The 15,689-nt window shown below is 36.2% G+C and overlaps 4 protein-coding genes, 1 non-coding gene and 1 pseudogene across 6 annotated transcripts; 2 read left to right on the forward strand and 4 right to left on the reverse strand.

Annotated features, from left to right (window-relative positions):
- Positions 1–150: 150 nt before the first annotated feature.
- Positions 151–3,208, forward strand: LOC104729340 (serine/threonine-protein kinase SRK2F). Its single transcript, XM_010448278.2, has 9 exons — positions 151–681; positions 818–892; positions 1,427–1,528; positions 1,631–1,684; positions 1,781–1,873; positions 1,986–2,078; positions 2,191–2,295; positions 2,471–2,569; positions 2,731–3,208. Exons 1-9 carry the CDS (start codon positions 562–564, stop codon positions 3,043–3,045), a joined length of 1,056 nt encoding a protein of 351 aa, XP_010446580.2. The 5' UTR covers positions 151–561; the 3' UTR covers positions 3,046–3,208.
- A 1,544-nt stretch (positions 3,209–4,752) lies between these two features.
- On the forward strand, positions 4,753–8,416 carry LOC104729342 (uncharacterized; annotated as a pseudogene). Its single transcript, XR_015574032.1, has 15 exons — positions 4,753–5,001; positions 5,097–5,185; positions 5,271–5,335; positions 5,433–5,548; positions 5,676–5,742; positions 5,825–5,873; positions 5,973–6,058; positions 6,139–6,398; positions 6,469–6,524; positions 6,606–6,691; positions 6,771–6,863; positions 6,949–7,222; positions 7,300–7,781; positions 7,856–8,090; positions 8,183–8,416. The product of XR_015574032.1 is annotated as an uncharacterized LOC104729342 (transcript).
- Positions 8,330–9,851, reverse strand: LOC104729341 (ras-related protein RABA4b). The gene is made up of 2 exons (XM_010448279.3): positions 9,436–9,851; positions 8,330–9,031 (listed from the first exon to the last, which is right to left on the reverse strand). Exons 1-2 carry the CDS (start codon positions 9,666–9,668, stop codon positions 8,581–8,583), a joined length of 684 nt encoding a protein of 227 aa, XP_010446581.1. The 5' UTR covers positions 9,669–9,851; the 3' UTR covers positions 8,330–8,580.
- Positions 9,852–10,182: 331 nt separating this feature from the next.
- On the reverse strand, positions 10,183–10,256 carry TRNAI-AAU (transfer RNA isoleucine (anticodon AAU)). Its single transcript has one exon. It is a non-coding gene; the product is annotated as a tRNA-Ile (tRNA).
- Positions 10,257–11,097: 841 nt separating this feature from the next.
- LOC104729343 (protein ANTHESIS PROMOTING FACTOR 1) lies at positions 11,098–12,836 on the reverse strand. The gene is made up of 5 exons (XM_010448280.3): positions 12,690–12,836; positions 11,863–11,963; positions 11,681–11,781; positions 11,524–11,590; positions 11,098–11,431 (listed from the first exon to the last, which is right to left on the reverse strand). The coding sequence occupies exons 2-5, from the start codon at positions 11,916–11,918 to the stop codon at positions 11,326–11,328; spliced, it is 330 nt and encodes a 109-aa protein (XP_010446582.1). The 5' UTR covers positions 11,919–11,963; positions 12,690–12,836; the 3' UTR covers positions 11,098–11,325.
- A 53-nt stretch (positions 12,837–12,889) lies between these two features.
- On the reverse strand, positions 12,890–15,638 carry LOC104729344 (phospho-2-dehydro-3-deoxyheptonate aldolase 1, chloroplastic-like). The gene is made up of 5 exons (XM_010448282.3): positions 14,922–15,638; positions 14,559–14,836; positions 14,003–14,279; positions 13,500–13,745; positions 12,890–13,407 (listed from the first exon to the last, which is right to left on the reverse strand). Exons 1-5 carry the CDS (start codon positions 15,435–15,437, stop codon positions 13,168–13,170), a joined length of 1,557 nt encoding a protein of 518 aa, XP_010446584.1. The 5' UTR covers positions 15,438–15,638; the 3' UTR covers positions 12,890–13,167.
- Between the last annotated feature and the right edge of the window lie 51 nt (positions 15,639–15,689).

Here is a 15,689-nt window from a genome sequence, read left to right on the forward strand (position 1 = left end):
ATTAACTTTTCATTCCCTATGATAAAGATTAGTGATGGAATTATTTTATTGTGAATATGTGTTTGACAATAAGTAAAATTTGACAAACAATAAAATAGCGACGAAGAGAGACAACATGAATTGAAACTGGCTTTGCTTTGCGAGTTACACAACACAACTTCACCTTGTTCCTGTCCTTGTTGTAACTTGTTCATGTGTGCTATATTTTGAGAGAGGAAAACCACGTGTCAAATGGGCCTATTTTGGACAATATTATTGACGGCCCAATAGTATCGTGGACCCATAAAGGTAGTTAGTTGGTGCTGACTGTATATGTATGTACTGTGTGTGTATAAATATGGTATTAACGTAGACTGAACCATAAGAAAAGAAAAAAAGCTTAAACTCTCTCTCTCTCTCTCGCATATCTCGCTTTTAATAAACCTCGAAAGAATAATAAAAAGAGAAGAGGAGGAAGCAAAAAAAACGACATAGTTTTGTTAGAGACATAGAACCAACCCCACAAACAAAATATTCTCTTTTTTGCTCTGTTCTTTGATCCGAGTCCGAGACCATCCATCAATGGAGAGATACGACATCTTAAGAGATCTTGGCTCCGGTAACTTTGGAGTTGCCAAGCTTGTCAGAGAAAAATCCAACGGAGAGTTTTACGCCGTTAAATACATCGAGAGAGGCCTTAAGGTTTTTTTCTTATCTTTTTGTCTATCACACGAGTTTGTTAATATGAAACTGGTCTCTTTCTTTCTCATCTGGATTTTTGTTCTGTTTTTAGAAATCAATTTTTAATTATAATATCATCAAAATGGGTTTTATACAGATTGATGAACATGTTCAAAGAGAGATCATCAACCACAGAGACTTGAAGCATCGTAATATCATCCGATTTAAAGAGGTATGTTATCTATATGATAAAGAGGTTTGAATAAAAACCAACAAAACAAAAGAAAAAATATATATATATCAAATTCATCAGCCGAAAATATTGTTCGAAACTTGGTTACTGATATATTTTTGTTTTCTCCGCTACAAAAGAAGAACTGGCGAGTAGATTTTGGATCATGTAATTAAGTTCCGACGCATGGTTAAAATAAAATTAGATATTTTCTGGTCATGTAATTTATGCCGCCGTATCATGGTTAGACTTTGGACCTCTTCTAAGGGAATGTATTATATTTCGCTTTTAATAGTATGTCCCATTCTCCAACGGTCCAAATTCGAGTTTCATTTATATGACACCGTATGTTAATATATATATATATAAATATAGCCACGGCATTGAAAATTATTCAATTACAAATTGTACAAAGATTATATAAAAATAGAAACAATCGGTAGGTCGTCTCGATCTTGAGGAAAATATTTAAAAAACAATTATGATATGTATGTGTTGGCTTTTAATTTGTCAATTTTTTTTTTTTTTTTGTAGGTTTTTGTGACACCAACACATCTTGCAATAGTAATGGAGTATGCAGCAGGCGGTGAACTTTTCGAAAGAATTTGCAATGCCGGTCGATTCAGCGAAGACGAAGTATATAACTTAATTCATCATTAACGACGATTTAAAATTGATATCGTGGTTAATTGTAGTATTATTGATTGATTACGTACTTTTTGCTCATTATTATTTTAGGCAAGATATTATTTCAAACAACTGATCTCGGGAGTTAGCTATTGTCACGCTATGGTACGTATATTTAACTACGTTATTCTTATCTGAATGAAATCCCCAGTGGTTATATAATAATATTAAGTAACTGGAACTTTTTTTTTTTTATTGCAGCAAATATGTCATAGAGACCTTAAGCTTGAGAATACACTCTTAGATGGGAGCCCGTCGTCGCAGCTCAAAATTTGCGATTTTGGATACTCGAAGGTAAATAGAATAATAATATTTTACACATTTAGTTTAAGTAGTATTCATTGTTTAAAAAAAAAAAACACTAATGATTTTAACAATTTTTTTCCTCTTTGTTTCTTAAACGTAGTCATCAGTTTTACACTCTCAGCCAAAATCGACCGTGGGAACGCCGGCTTACGTTGCCCCGGAGGTCTTGTCCCGGAAAGAATATAATGGAAAGGTACATATTAAATTGTTTAACCCTTAAAATAATATAGACTGATTAAACAAATTAACAACATCAACTTGTTTGATAAAGAAGTCATAAAATTTTGATTTAAAATAATATGTAGATTGCAGATGTGTGGTCGTGTGGGGTGACCTTGTATGTAATGTTAGTTGGTGCTTATCCTTTTGAAGATCCCGAAGATCCAAGAAACATTAGAAAAACCATTCAGGTACTGAAAGATTACAATTTAAATCAAACGTTCTTTCCACTAATTAAATAAAAACTTTTTGCTAATCTTTTTCTTGGTCAATAACAATTTTTTTTTTACTATATTGTCATATATATAAATATAAGAATAATACTAATAGTTAAATGTTAGCAATTAATGTATACCTAATTTACAGAGGATATTAAGTGTACATTACGCCATACCGGATTACGTTAGGATTTCAGCCGAGTGCAAGCATCTCTTATCTCGTATCTTCGTGGCTGACCCCGATAAGGTAATTAAACAACACCCTAACCAATTACAAATGTAAATTACCACACCGGTTAGGATTGACTACTGCTTTTGGAAACTGGAAAACCAAAACATTCAAACCGAAATCCGGATTGTTGAATACCATGTTAATATATACATTTTTCCAATTTGATGCCATGATAGAGAATAACTGTACCGGAAATCGAAAAGCACCCGTGGTTCTTGAAGGGTCCTCTAGTTGTGCCGTTGGAGGAGAAATCTGATAACGGAGTGGAAGATGAAGAAGAAGAAGAAGAAGAAAAGTGTCGACAGAGTGTTGAAGAGATAGTGAAGATAATAGAGGAAGCAAGAAAGGGAGTGAATGGTATGAATACTAATGGTGGATTAGGTTTGATAGATGGGAGCATGGATCTTGATGAAATTGATGATGCTGATATTTATGACGATGTTGGTGATGATGATGATGAGAGAAATGGTGATTTCGTATGTGCTCTATGATTTCATTTACATTCATGCAGTTGTGTGTATGAGCATGCATTTATATTATATGTATGCTGCTTGAGAATACCCGAACCATCTTGTGTTGCATGTTTGTATAATTAAGTGGAAATAATTCACCCCCAATCAATTTATATAAAAAGTATAAGATTTGTGTGGGTCATTTGATTTATGTATATTTCCATCACTTCACTTTTATTTTTTACAGTTATTTTTGTGTTATTATGGCCCCTACCTTTTCTTTAGTTATATAATCCAAAGAGATATATATATGTATAATTTTCATTTTGCACTTTAAAATATAATCCAAAGATATACGTAACTGGGTCTTCTGATTCCGAGACTAATCTGCATATCCTTCAAATATTTAAGGTGGCTAAGTGTCTATATCAGTTTTTACTTTTTCGTTAATGAAGTGTGTATATCAGTTAAAAAAATCAATTTCTTTAATTATTGTAATACAACGAAACTAATTAATCTCTTTATAGCTCCAACAGTTTATTGTAATTTGATCTTTTGCTTATTTATTGGCAGGGCTACATATAAATAGTATAATAAGAGGCTACTAGGCCACGAACATATTTTCACTTTTCTACATTTTATTTGTATAATCACGTGAGACAAAACACTCCAACCAACATCCATGTGTTTAGAATATTTAATTTTATGGGGTCAAATAGAGCAAGTAAATTTAAAAATTGCTATATGAAGAAATATAACATTTAACATGCATGCATATCCTTAAAACGTTACAATTAATATATGATAATTAATATACATATAGTGGGATAGAGCCATAGTGGCTAACAAATCCAAGTGATATATATGGTAGATGAAATTTGAGTGGCTCAATACTAATGATTCCATGACATAATGTAAATCGCCCATACTAACGACCAAACATTAGGTCCATGACGATACTCTCTTGCATTTTAATATATACAAAATACAATAATGCCTCATTATATTATAAAAATAAGCCAAGTATTCTATAAAAAAATTAAAATTTTATAATTTCAAAGTAAACTTGTATGCTAAAATTTATACAATTTGATTTATGAAATTTCTAACGATCAAATGCTAAATGTCAAGTGATAGAAGAAACTTATACCAAAAAAAAAAAAAGTGATAGAAGAAATTGACCATGTTTGATGGGCTGAAATTGTTTTTGTTGGGCTTTGTGTAGGTTAACTAATATATATCTCTTCCCAATCCAATAGGTTAACTAGACCAACCTTTTTGTTTTTGTTGGGCTTTGTGTAGGTTAACTAATACCGTTATTAGTATTATTAGATTTGACTGTTTATAAATACTTTTATTACGCTCAGGTAGAGAAATCTCATAATCAGTTCACAAAAGCTTCTTCAGAGAGCCTTTGTAACAAATACATTGAATTAGACAAATAGCCAATAATTATATAGAAATGAAAAAAAAAGAGATAAAACCATATTCTGTAATTCAAAAAATTTTGTGATCACTACTAAGTACTAACCAGTTTTAGATTTTTATTTCGTAAATTTTGTAAAATCTATAAACATGCTTCTTCTTAGACAAATAATAATAATTGTTCGTTTACAAAAAAAAAAAAAATAATAATTGTAGAAAAATAAAATTATAAGCACGCGTGACGCGCCTAATATATGCGCGTATGATTAATTTCAAACGTATTCTTTTCCATTAAAATGTTTTTTTTTTTTTTTTTTAAATAAAATAAAAATCTATTAAACCTTCTGAAAAACCCAGCCATCGTTGCGACATCGCCGGCGAAAAAACAAAAAAACTCGGCGACGGAAACAAACAAAGATGGGAAGAAGAGGGAGACGACACAGAGGTACGTCGAATAGAAATCAAATCGAAAAGAGTAGAGAGAATATTCAAAAACCCCTCAAATCCGATGATGCTTCCAACTTCCAAAAGCCAATCTGGTCAAATCTTGATTTCGAGGAGTATTACAAGGTAGTAAGGTACTATAACTTTATACTAAGAAATCTAGAAATCTTGCTCCCTAAACAACAACATTGTGTATTGTTCTTTCTTGTTGTGTCTTTAAGGAGCAAAGGATAGTGAAAGCAGAAGAGTGGGATTCGTTTATGGAGACTCTTCGTAAGCCATTGCCTGCTGCTTTCAGAGTTAATTCCAAGTATGTATGCTTTAGTTTATCTCCATCCTTGAATCTTTAAACAGTTTCATCATCATTCTTGGTTTAATGTTTTTTACTTCTTTAGTGGTCAATTTTGCGATGATCTTCGACTCAAGTTAGAGAATGATTTCATGAACTCTTCAGGCTGAGGTATACATATTTCATTGAATCTTGTGTTTTTTTTTTTTGTTTTTGTATTATTTTGTATAATTCTCAAAAGTTGGATTCTTTGCCTTTTTTTACTTAGGCTGTAGAGAGTGGTGAATTGGAGGCTATCAAGCCTTTGCCTTGGTACCCTAATAATCTTGCTTGGCATTCTAATTTTTCACGCAAAGAGATTAGGAAAAACCAGACACTTGAGAGGTACACAACTTTGTTTCTCATGCCATGCCAGTTGCTTCAAAACATGTATTCAATTCCATTGTCTTACTTGTTTGAGTTCATGCTCTCTTCTAGTTATTTTAGCCTTTTCTATTGGGGTCTTATTCAGGTTCCATGAGTTTCTAAAGTTAGAAACTGAAGTTGGCAACATGACCAGGCAAGAGTCAGTTAGCATGGTATGGTAGTGTGTAACATTCTTTTAATATCATTCATCGGTACATTTTTATAGTTTTCGTTGTTGATTTTATGATCATGCAGGTTCCACCTCTCTTCCTTGATGTACATCCAGATCATTTTATACTCGACAGTGAGTGTTTCTTATTCGACATTGTTTGGGTTTGCTTTGGACTTTAGGAGTAACCATTAACTGATTCACTTTCTCTTTTTTTTTTTTCTTTCTGAATAGTGTGTGCTGCACCTGGTTCCAAGACATTTCAGCTGCTTGAAATAATACATGAATCATCAGAATCAGGATCTCTACCTAAAGGAATGGTTTGTTATACTTTATCATCTCCAGTTATTTTGGTTGATAAATATTTTTTTCTTGTTTCTAATTGTTTTGGTTGAATCAGGTGGTGGCGAATGATGTGGACTATAAAAGATCTAACCTTCTTATTCACCAAACGAAAAGAACTTGTACGACCAACTTGATGGTCACTAACAATGAAGGTCAACATTTCCCTAACTGCAACAACAAGGGAACCTTGTCCAAAGAAGCATCTGAGATTAATCATCACCCCATTGACCAGCTTCTCTTTGATCGTGTCCTATGTGATGTCCCATGTAGCGGTGATGGTACTCTGCGCAAGGCTCCAGACATATGGCGAAGATGGTTTGTTCACATTTCCGAGCTTCCAAATTAACATTTGTTGCTTCAACATTCTTACTTGGTTTCTTCACAGGAATTCTGGATCTGGCAATGGACTTCATAGTCTACAGGTTGTGCTTGCCATGAGAGGTAAGCTTCTTCTTTCCTAACAAGGTTCCATTAGCAGAATCTTACATTTTGATTTTCATTTGCATTGTCTCGTGGCTTTAGGTTTATCTCTGTTAAAAGTTGGTGGGAGAATGATATACTCAACCTGCTCAATGAACCCAATCGAAGATGAAGCTGTTGTTGCTGAAGTAATCTATTAGTTTCTTTCTTCTTTCGCCATAAACCCATTCTTTTGGATGCTGATATATTATTGTTAGTATTCTTCAGATTCTGAGGAGGTGTGGATGCTCTGTTGAGCTTGTAGATGTTTCAGATAAGCTTCCTGAACTTATTAGAAGACCAGGTCTTAAGAAATGGAAGGTAAAAATAGACTTATTACTGGACTTTGAAGTAAGACAAAAGAGTGATGAAGTTTTGATCTGGATTTGTATCTGTGTGGATTTAGGTGCATGATAGAGGTGGCTGGTATAGATCTTACAAAGAAGTTCCAAAGTCACAGAGAGACGGAGTTCTTAAGAGCATGTTTCCTTCTGGTAAAAGTGATAAAGACTCAACGGGTGGCGGAAACAGCTACGAAGAAATGACTCCTATCTCTTCTGATGAATCAGCTGAGGAAGTCTGTGATCTTCCCCTTGAACGTTGTATGAGGATACTGCCTCATGATCAAAACACTGGAGGATTTTTCATTGCAGTCCTTCACAAAGTTTCACCTCTACCAGGTAAATTTGAATAACTTACTGTTGTATAACCTCTCTAGTTGATTCTTTAATACGATTCGCGGATCATTTTCTTGCAGAGTTTCAGGAGAAAATAAATCAGAGAAGGAATTTTTCTACAAGAAAGACCATCAACTCGAATGAAGCAGTATATGACACTGTGGTTACTAAACCTGAAGAGGGTGTAGATGAAATAGTTTTAGAAGTAGAAGTTTCAGAGAAAGAGAACACAAGCGAAGAAGGCATAGTAGAATTGGCTAAAAAACTTGATGATATGGGAGGCAAGAGAGAAGTACCATTAATACAAGGGAAGTGGAAAGGCCTTTACCCTGTTGTTTTCTTGAGAGATGAAACAGTGATCAAGGGGATCAAGACATTTTACGGCATCAAAGATGATTTGTTTCCGCTGTATGGTCATCTCGTGACTAGAAACAGCGACATAAGCAGCCACGGAAACGTGAAAAGGATATACTATGTTTCGAAAGCAGTTAAGGATGTTCTTGAGCTTAATTTTGCTGTTGGGAAGCCGCTCAAGATCTCCTCTGTTGGCCTCCAGATGTTTGTAAGTAACAATATAATTTCATCTCCCTCTATCTATCGGTTAAATACAAACTTTTTAACCAACCAAAAACGCAGGAGAAACAATCTTCTAAGGAATGTGAAGCAAACTGTTGCTCATTCCGAATAACCTCAGAGGGATTGCCTGTGATCCTTCCGTACATGACCAAGCAAATACTTTATGCAACAATGGCGGATTTCAAGAATCTCCTCCAACACAAATCAATCAAGTTCCTAGATTTTATCCATCCACAGATTGGTGAGAAAGCAGCAGAACTAGCCTTGGGATCTTGCGTTATGGTTCTCGTTGATGGTGTGTATCAATACCCTAAGTTTTATATATAAGATAATACTTTGCTTGGTCATGGTGGGATATGCATTTAACGGTCTTTTTACTTCCTACAGATATTCAGCTTGGGTCAGAACCAGTCAAAGTGAATTCATCAACAATAGCCATTGGTTGCTGGAAGGGCAAAGCTAGCTTAACCGTTATGGTCACAACACTTGATTGTCACCAACTTATCCAGAGACTTTCTGATAGAAGTAAAGAACTAGAAAACTGCTGAGACAGCTTGGTGATAACATAACTCTCAAAGACTATTGTTTCACATTTCAATCAAAAGCTATTGTTCCGATACTTTTTTTTTTCTCCTATGGGTGTCCAATTCCACACCATTAATGTTTAATGAACCAGCAAACAAGCCAGATCCCAAAAGAATATACAATGAAAATAGCATTCTCTATCACCAGAATTCAGGAGGGTAAAAAAAAAAAATTGAATCTTGCTTTGTAACCGAGACAGATCAAGAAGAAGTACAACACGTGCTGGTCTTAGCGGGAATGTCTTGTCCAGAACCTGGGATGACAATCTTCTTACCAGCCAATGAACCCGGGTTATTTGACTCGCCTTGATTCTCAACAGATGCAAGATTCTTCTTGTTGACCGTATTGTATATCTCTGTCATTAGAGTGTTGAACGAGTTTTCGACATTGGTTGCGTTTAGAGCTGAGGTCTCAAGGAAAAAGAGTCCTTCCTTCTCAGCAAACTCTTTAGCGTCTTCTGTGGGAACAGCTCTTTGATCTTCAAGATCAGACTTGTTTCCAATAAGGATAATGACAATGTTCTTATCAGCGTGTGCTCTCAGTTCTTCAAGCCAACGAGGGATATGCTCAAAGGTTTCACGTTTAGTCATATCATAAACCAGCATTGCACCAACTGCTCCCCTGTAGTAGGCACTTGTAACGGCTCTGTATCTGCGCTTAGTGCAACCAAACCAAAGTCACTACATCACAAACCAAAGTCTTGTTCTCCAAAAATAGAAATGAGCCAAAGAATTATACAATTAACTCTTTAACATAACAACTTCCTTAAAAATGTAGAATCCAAATAAGTAAAGCTGATCAAAATTGAGATGTAGCATGATTCCTCCACAGATAACCTAATTGCTAGATCGGATCAAAGTCTCTATAGTATACAAATTCAGGATCTAGCCAAGGCGGATCCATGAGTTCTCTAAACTAGCATACAAAATTAATGACAAGTAAACCAAAAGAGGAAACACAACTTTTCTAGTCAAACCAAGTCGCTTCAATGGAAAAAATTTACAGATCCAGTTGTAAATTAAATTCAGAAACGCGGAGAAACTAAGGAATCGTACCTTTCTTGACCAGCGGTGTCCCAGATCTGAGCCTTAATGCTCTTTTGTTCAATAACGAGCGTACGAGTTTGGAACTCGACGCCGATGGTGGCTTTAGAATCCATACTGAATTCATCTCTAGCGAATCGAGCAAGTAGCTGTGATTTACCTACAGCTGAATCTCCGATTAGAACGACTTTGAACACGTAATCAACTTTTCCCGATGCGCCGCCGTATCCGCCTCCTCCGGCCATTTTGACGGCGAACTGTTGCAACACTTCTCTCAAGGTTTGAGAGATCGAGAGAATAGTTTTGTTTTGTGCTGTAGCTGTTAACTGGTGAGAGCGACGGAGGAATGAATCGTAGAGAGAATTTTTTTAAAAAAAGACGAAGCTAGTTGGGTGATTATTGATATGATTAATCTAAATCGTTGGGTTAAAAGAGTGATCTAGTGTTCGAGAGTCTTTTAGTAACTGAGAGTGAGACGAACGTCGATCATGACACGTGGAACTTAGAGAGGTTTGGGACACGTGGATGAGATCGAGGAGAAGTCTAGGGCTTATGGTTGGTGGAGCACGGGAATAGTGTAAAAAGGTACGTAGGAGATTAGATTTGGATTAAGTGAGCGGGACACGATATTGATTAATGGGTCCCGAAAGCGTCGGCGTCGGATTGTTTGTTTACCTCTCCGCTCGTATCTAAATTAAAAAATAAAATAAAAAAACGTTTGAAAACGAAACACAGGAAAAAAAAAAAACAAATTTTAAATGGCCCATGCAGGTTTCGAACCTGCGACCTTCGCGTTATTAGCACGACGCTCTAACCAACTGAGCTAATGGGCCATTTTGAAATCTCATTTTCTGAAGATCAATTCATTTCATACCTTACGAACGGAATAGCCAAAAGACAAAGATCTATCAATACTCAATAGTATACGAAGTCGAACGAGTTTCATGTTTGTGTACGACATATATATATGTAAAGACAAATTTACACTAGTAAGTCACACGGTTTACCATTAAGTTAACATAAGGGCATCTTTATAGAGGGAACTATTTTGGGTGTTTTTAGAGTAAATATATTATGAAAATAATGTAAGATCAGTAGTTAAGATCTTTGGTTAAAAAGTTAGTTATTGGGGGAACATGTTTAAGATCATAAGATTTAATAATATAATAATGTTAAATATATTACAATTATAAAAACTTATAAAATAACATTTAAATTGCAAACTTATAAAACTTTTACTAAAATTCAGAATACAATACCAAAATTTTATGAAACAAAAAAACATTAAAAAAAGAAAAAAAAACAAACATATTACTTAATTAAAGCACACAAACATTTTATTTAATTAATATATAGTTTAATGTCCAAATTTATTCTATATATTCTCAATCAAATCCTCTTTTAATTTGTGAAAAATTGTTTACAAAAAATAATATCCATTCACAGCTTGCCACATCAACTTAGAACTGAGCCAAGAACAGTTCTACATTAAGAACTGATCTTGGTGTTCTTATGCCACTATTCATTATTTTTCTAATTTTTTTGGAGTAAGAACACCCTTGGTGTTATGCCTATAAGGGCATCCTTAATGAGAGAACTTTTTTTCATGTTCTTAGATTAAATATATAGTGAAAATAATCTAAGATCAGTTGTTAAGATCATAGGTAAAAAAAATGGGGGAACTAATTTTGGTGTTCTTATAATAAAAATATTCTTAAACATTTTACAAAAAACACAAAGTCTCACAAGTCTACACCAGCATAAAAGTGTTGGATTCTTAGACTACTTGATCAATTTAAAGTTAACCCAGAAATTCAAATCTATTCATAATACATAAACATCTCTGAAGATGGCAAAGAAATGGCAACAGAGAGCAGCTTTAAGCAGGAAAAGAATCTCAATTCAGAGATCAACTTCTTCTACTACTAGCAGAAACAACTCTCCGGTTCGATCAAGAGAACCGGAGATGAAGCATTCCCCACCAGAGGACAAGCTAAGCGAAACAACTCTGCGGTAGAATATATATGGATTAATTTTAACATCATCCGGTAATGAAATGAAAAAAAGGTTGAAGAAGAAGAAACAGAAAAAGAAAGAAACCTGTCATGATGTCCTTTGAAGTAACGCAAGTACTTGTTATCGTGCAAAGAGAGAAGCCTCAGAGAGTCTAAACAAGATAAGATATCAAAGTTAGTTAAAAAAGTAAATGAAAGAATGAGGAATGATGAAAAAGCAATGCACATGAAATTGAGCTCACCGTCCCATCCGTTTCTGGAAGAGTAGATGACAGTGGTAGGATGGGAAGTGAAGCAAACAAGATCAACACCATACTTTTTACTATTAATTGTCTTGAGACATCTGAAACAAGAAGAAGAAATACTGAATTTGAGTAATTATTGTCAAGAGATAATGTCCAAGTATAGGAGAAGGAAAGCTCACGAAGCGGTAGCAACATCATAGAGACGAATTGAGTCATCGTCACTAGCAGTCACCATATAAGTAGAAGTTTTGTGAAAGTCAATGGAGCTGATCCTGCAATTCTTGAAACATCAAAAAAGCTATATCCTTTAATTAAAATTTAAAAACCCTTTTAATGTCAGCAGCTAGAGAAAGAATACACAAAGAAGGGGCAAAGAGACCAAATCCAAGCAAATGCCACTCTAATAATTGTGAATTATAGATTGAACATGCTTTTGCCTAAACAACCAAGTGATGGAAACTATCGAAGTGCCATGAGTTAAGGACAAAGTCAAGCTACAGGCAAATACTAGACTTATCTCCAAACATAAACTTCGCAAACCTATCATCATCTTCATCTGGATCAGATGCAAGTGATGAATTCTACTACCTATCCAACTAGATATCGAATGACTTATAAAAGCTCAGACACACAACCTAGCATGTCTAATTCTCCCCAGCGTCCTAAACTTGGTGCTTATTAACCAATATGAACAATTTAAGCAGATGCAAGAGAACCCATCAACAATTATAAGTCCACAAAACCCAAAATCTCATTATTCAAAATCAAATTCGAAACAAAAAGAAAAAAACGACAAAGCTCATAACTCTCTGTTGATATTTCCTAATCAATGTTTCAAAAACAAAAAGCATTAGCTCCTCCAATCTGCTACTGATCTTCAGAATCACGATTCCTTTTTCAATTCCAATTTCTCTCTATCAAGTGCTGCCATGAACAATCGATCCGAGTATGCCCAGAACAGAGAAAGCAAGAACTGGGCTTAAAAGAGGAAACGACTGTGACAAACCTTCTCTGTATGACCGGAGATTTGCCCGACAAAGGAGAGGAGGAGACAAAGGCATTTCGAGTTTGATTTTGGTTTCGATTGAAATTTGGTTTCGATTTGCCAAAAGCCGGACAAAGGAAACGACGGAGACAAGGACGGAATAGGAAGAAACTCAATTTTTTTTCGACCAATCAGAAGAGAGGAAGAATATTGGAACACCCTTTGGATCAATTCTGAACCAAGATCAAAAAAATTGATCTAAGCCCACTGTTACATATTTTTATTATTTATTGGGTTTAGAACAGGGGGAAAGTTATCCCGATGGCCTAAAGATGGCCTAATAGAACACAACCGAAAGGAACAGGTTTACTCCTAGAGAGATCTTTTGGGCTTTTAACTTAAGTCATAAAGACACCAGCTCACAGTACAAAGAGGAAAGAGTTCTTGGAATCAAAAAGTGTATAAAAAGCAAAAAACAAAATAGCACTCAAGACACACGTTAGCTACTCGTTCTTCTCTTCCTGAGCCGTTCAGCAACAATGAAGGCCAGTTCAAGAGACTGAGAGGCGTTGAGCCTTGGGTCACAGTGTGTATGGTAGCGAGAACTGAGGTCATCGTAGGTCACAGTGCGGGACCCTCCAATGCATTCTGTCACGTTCTGACCTGTCATCTCGAGATGGATACCACCCGCGTGGCTTCCTTCTTGCTCGTGCACATCAAGGAATGCTCGGACTTCAGCCTGTAGAAAAAGACAGGACGTTTTAATCACTGTTATATATGACAAATCTATTTGTTATGCTGATGAGAGGTTTTAGCTTATAAAGTGTGTACCAGGATTGAGTCGAAGGCACGTGTTTTAAGACCGCAAGGTGCTTTGATGGTGTTCCCATGCATTGGATCGCATACCCATGTCACAATCTGGCCTGATCTGCGGACTGCTCTGATCAGGTGGGGAAGCTTAACTCTCATGTTCTCGGCACCCATTCTCACAATCACAGTGATTCTTCCAGGCTTGTTGTTAGGATTCAGGATTTCTACTAGCTTGACCAGCTCATTGGGATCCATTTTGTTGCTCACCTGCATCATGTGTTTTGGATATTTAGTCAATTCCGCTTCAAATCCAAACCAATAATAGCTTTTGATTATCGAATGGCAACTCAATCCAGCCATCACTATTCTGATTTGCAAGATAACAGGAAAAATACGAGCCAGGAGACCAAGCATAAACCTCATATGCTACTCTGTTTTGGTTTATCATAAACCGAAAGTGATATCTACCTAATCCTTAGTTTAAGTATTTCAGTAAATACATTCTTTGAGAAAAAATAAAGTACCTTAATGCCCAGAGGATTAGCAATCCCCCTGAGAAACTCGACATGAGCACCATCCAATTGTCTGGTACGCTCCCCGCACCAAACCATGTGTGCAGAGCAATCATAGTAGAGACCAGAAGTAGAGTCCAACCTTGTTAACGATTGCTCGTAAGGGAGAAGCAAGCACTCATGGGATGTGTAGAAATCAGTTGTAGTCATGAGTGGATGATCCTTGCCAAGTCCACATGCAGACATGAACCCCAAGGCCTCATCAACCCTGTTACCTAATTCCTGGTACCTGTACAACAAAACACAGAGGTAAACAAACAGCAAAACCTTTAGGGGCCTTGCCGAGTTGCAATAGTTGCTAGCTATCAACATCACTAATTCTGATTACAGTTTGTTTTAAACCTTGTTACAGTTTGTTTTTAACATTCTCTTCAAACCATATTCAAAGTAATAAGCTTTCTTAAGATTAACAAATAACAACATCTACCAAGTAAAGGCAGTCTGCAATGAATTTCTAAAGACACAAAGTCTAGAGCAAATGTATAACAAAAATGGGAGACATGTGTACCTGTCAGATTGCTCACTATCTTCAACAAAATCAAGATTCCACTGAGTAACTCTTTGCATAGCAGCATAACCTCCAGTGGCAAAGGCTCGAAGAAGGTTCAAAGTAGCAGCAGACTGAGTGTAAGCCCGAATCATCCTATTAGGATCAGGGATCCTAGATTTCTCATCAAAAGTGTCACCATTGATGTTGTCTCCCTTGTAGCTAGGTAACTTCACTCCATCAATCTCCTCAAACGGATCAGATCTAGGCTTAGCAAATTGACCAGCCATTCTCCCTACCTAAACCCACACACACATCACCAGTCAATAACAAATAAATCTGAAGAAGCTAAAGGAGAAGAAGAAGAATGAGGATGGATCTGACCTTAATAACCGGAACTTGGCCTCCGAAGGTAAGAACAATACTCATCTGAAGCAAAACCCTAAAGGTATCTCTGATATTAGTAGCATTAAACTCCTTGAAACTCTCAGCACAATCACCTCCTTGAAGAAGAAAAGCTTTACCAACAGCAGCCTCAGCCAATCTCTCTTCGAGATTCCTAGCTTCTCCGGCGAATACAATAGGAGGGAAAGCCTCAATCGTCTTAAGCACAGACTCAAGCTCGTTAGCGTCAGGGTAATCAGGAAGCTGCAGAGCTTTTTTCAGTTTCCAGCTCTCTGGAGTCCATTTCAATGCACCAGAAGAAGATGGGGACGCAACGGAAACAGAGTTTCTAGAAGGCTCAGCGGCGTGAAGGGCCGTGACGAGTTTAACGGAGTTAGGCTTGGCGGCGGGATGAAATGTGAAGAAGGAAGATTGACGGTTGGTTTGACGGTGAGAGAGACGAGCGTCGCCGCTGGTAACGTAGATAGATCTGGAGGCGGCGTTTGAAAGAGCCATGAATTAACTCTGTTTCTGACTCTGTCTCTCTCTTGGATTTGATTTGATTTGGTTTGGTATGGAGAGAGAGAGAATGAGAATGGGGGGCGGTTGATGATGTGAGGAGAGAGAAGACACTGTGAATTTTATATATTTATAGGGGGAGGGTTGGTTTGGACTTTTCAGAGTTTCTTTTGCAGACAAAAAAAAAAAAAAAAAAAGAGGGTTGTTGGGGGATTTTTGGAATTTAAAGCCGTCGAAGGGTATTTACGT

The sequence above is a fragment of the Camelina sativa genome, chromosome 12 (genome assembly GCF_030686135.1).
Source record: "Camelina sativa cultivar CO46 ecotype springtype chromosome 12, ASM3068613v1".
NCBI lineage: Eukaryota > Viridiplantae > Streptophyta > Magnoliopsida > Brassicales > Brassicaceae > Camelina > Camelina sativa.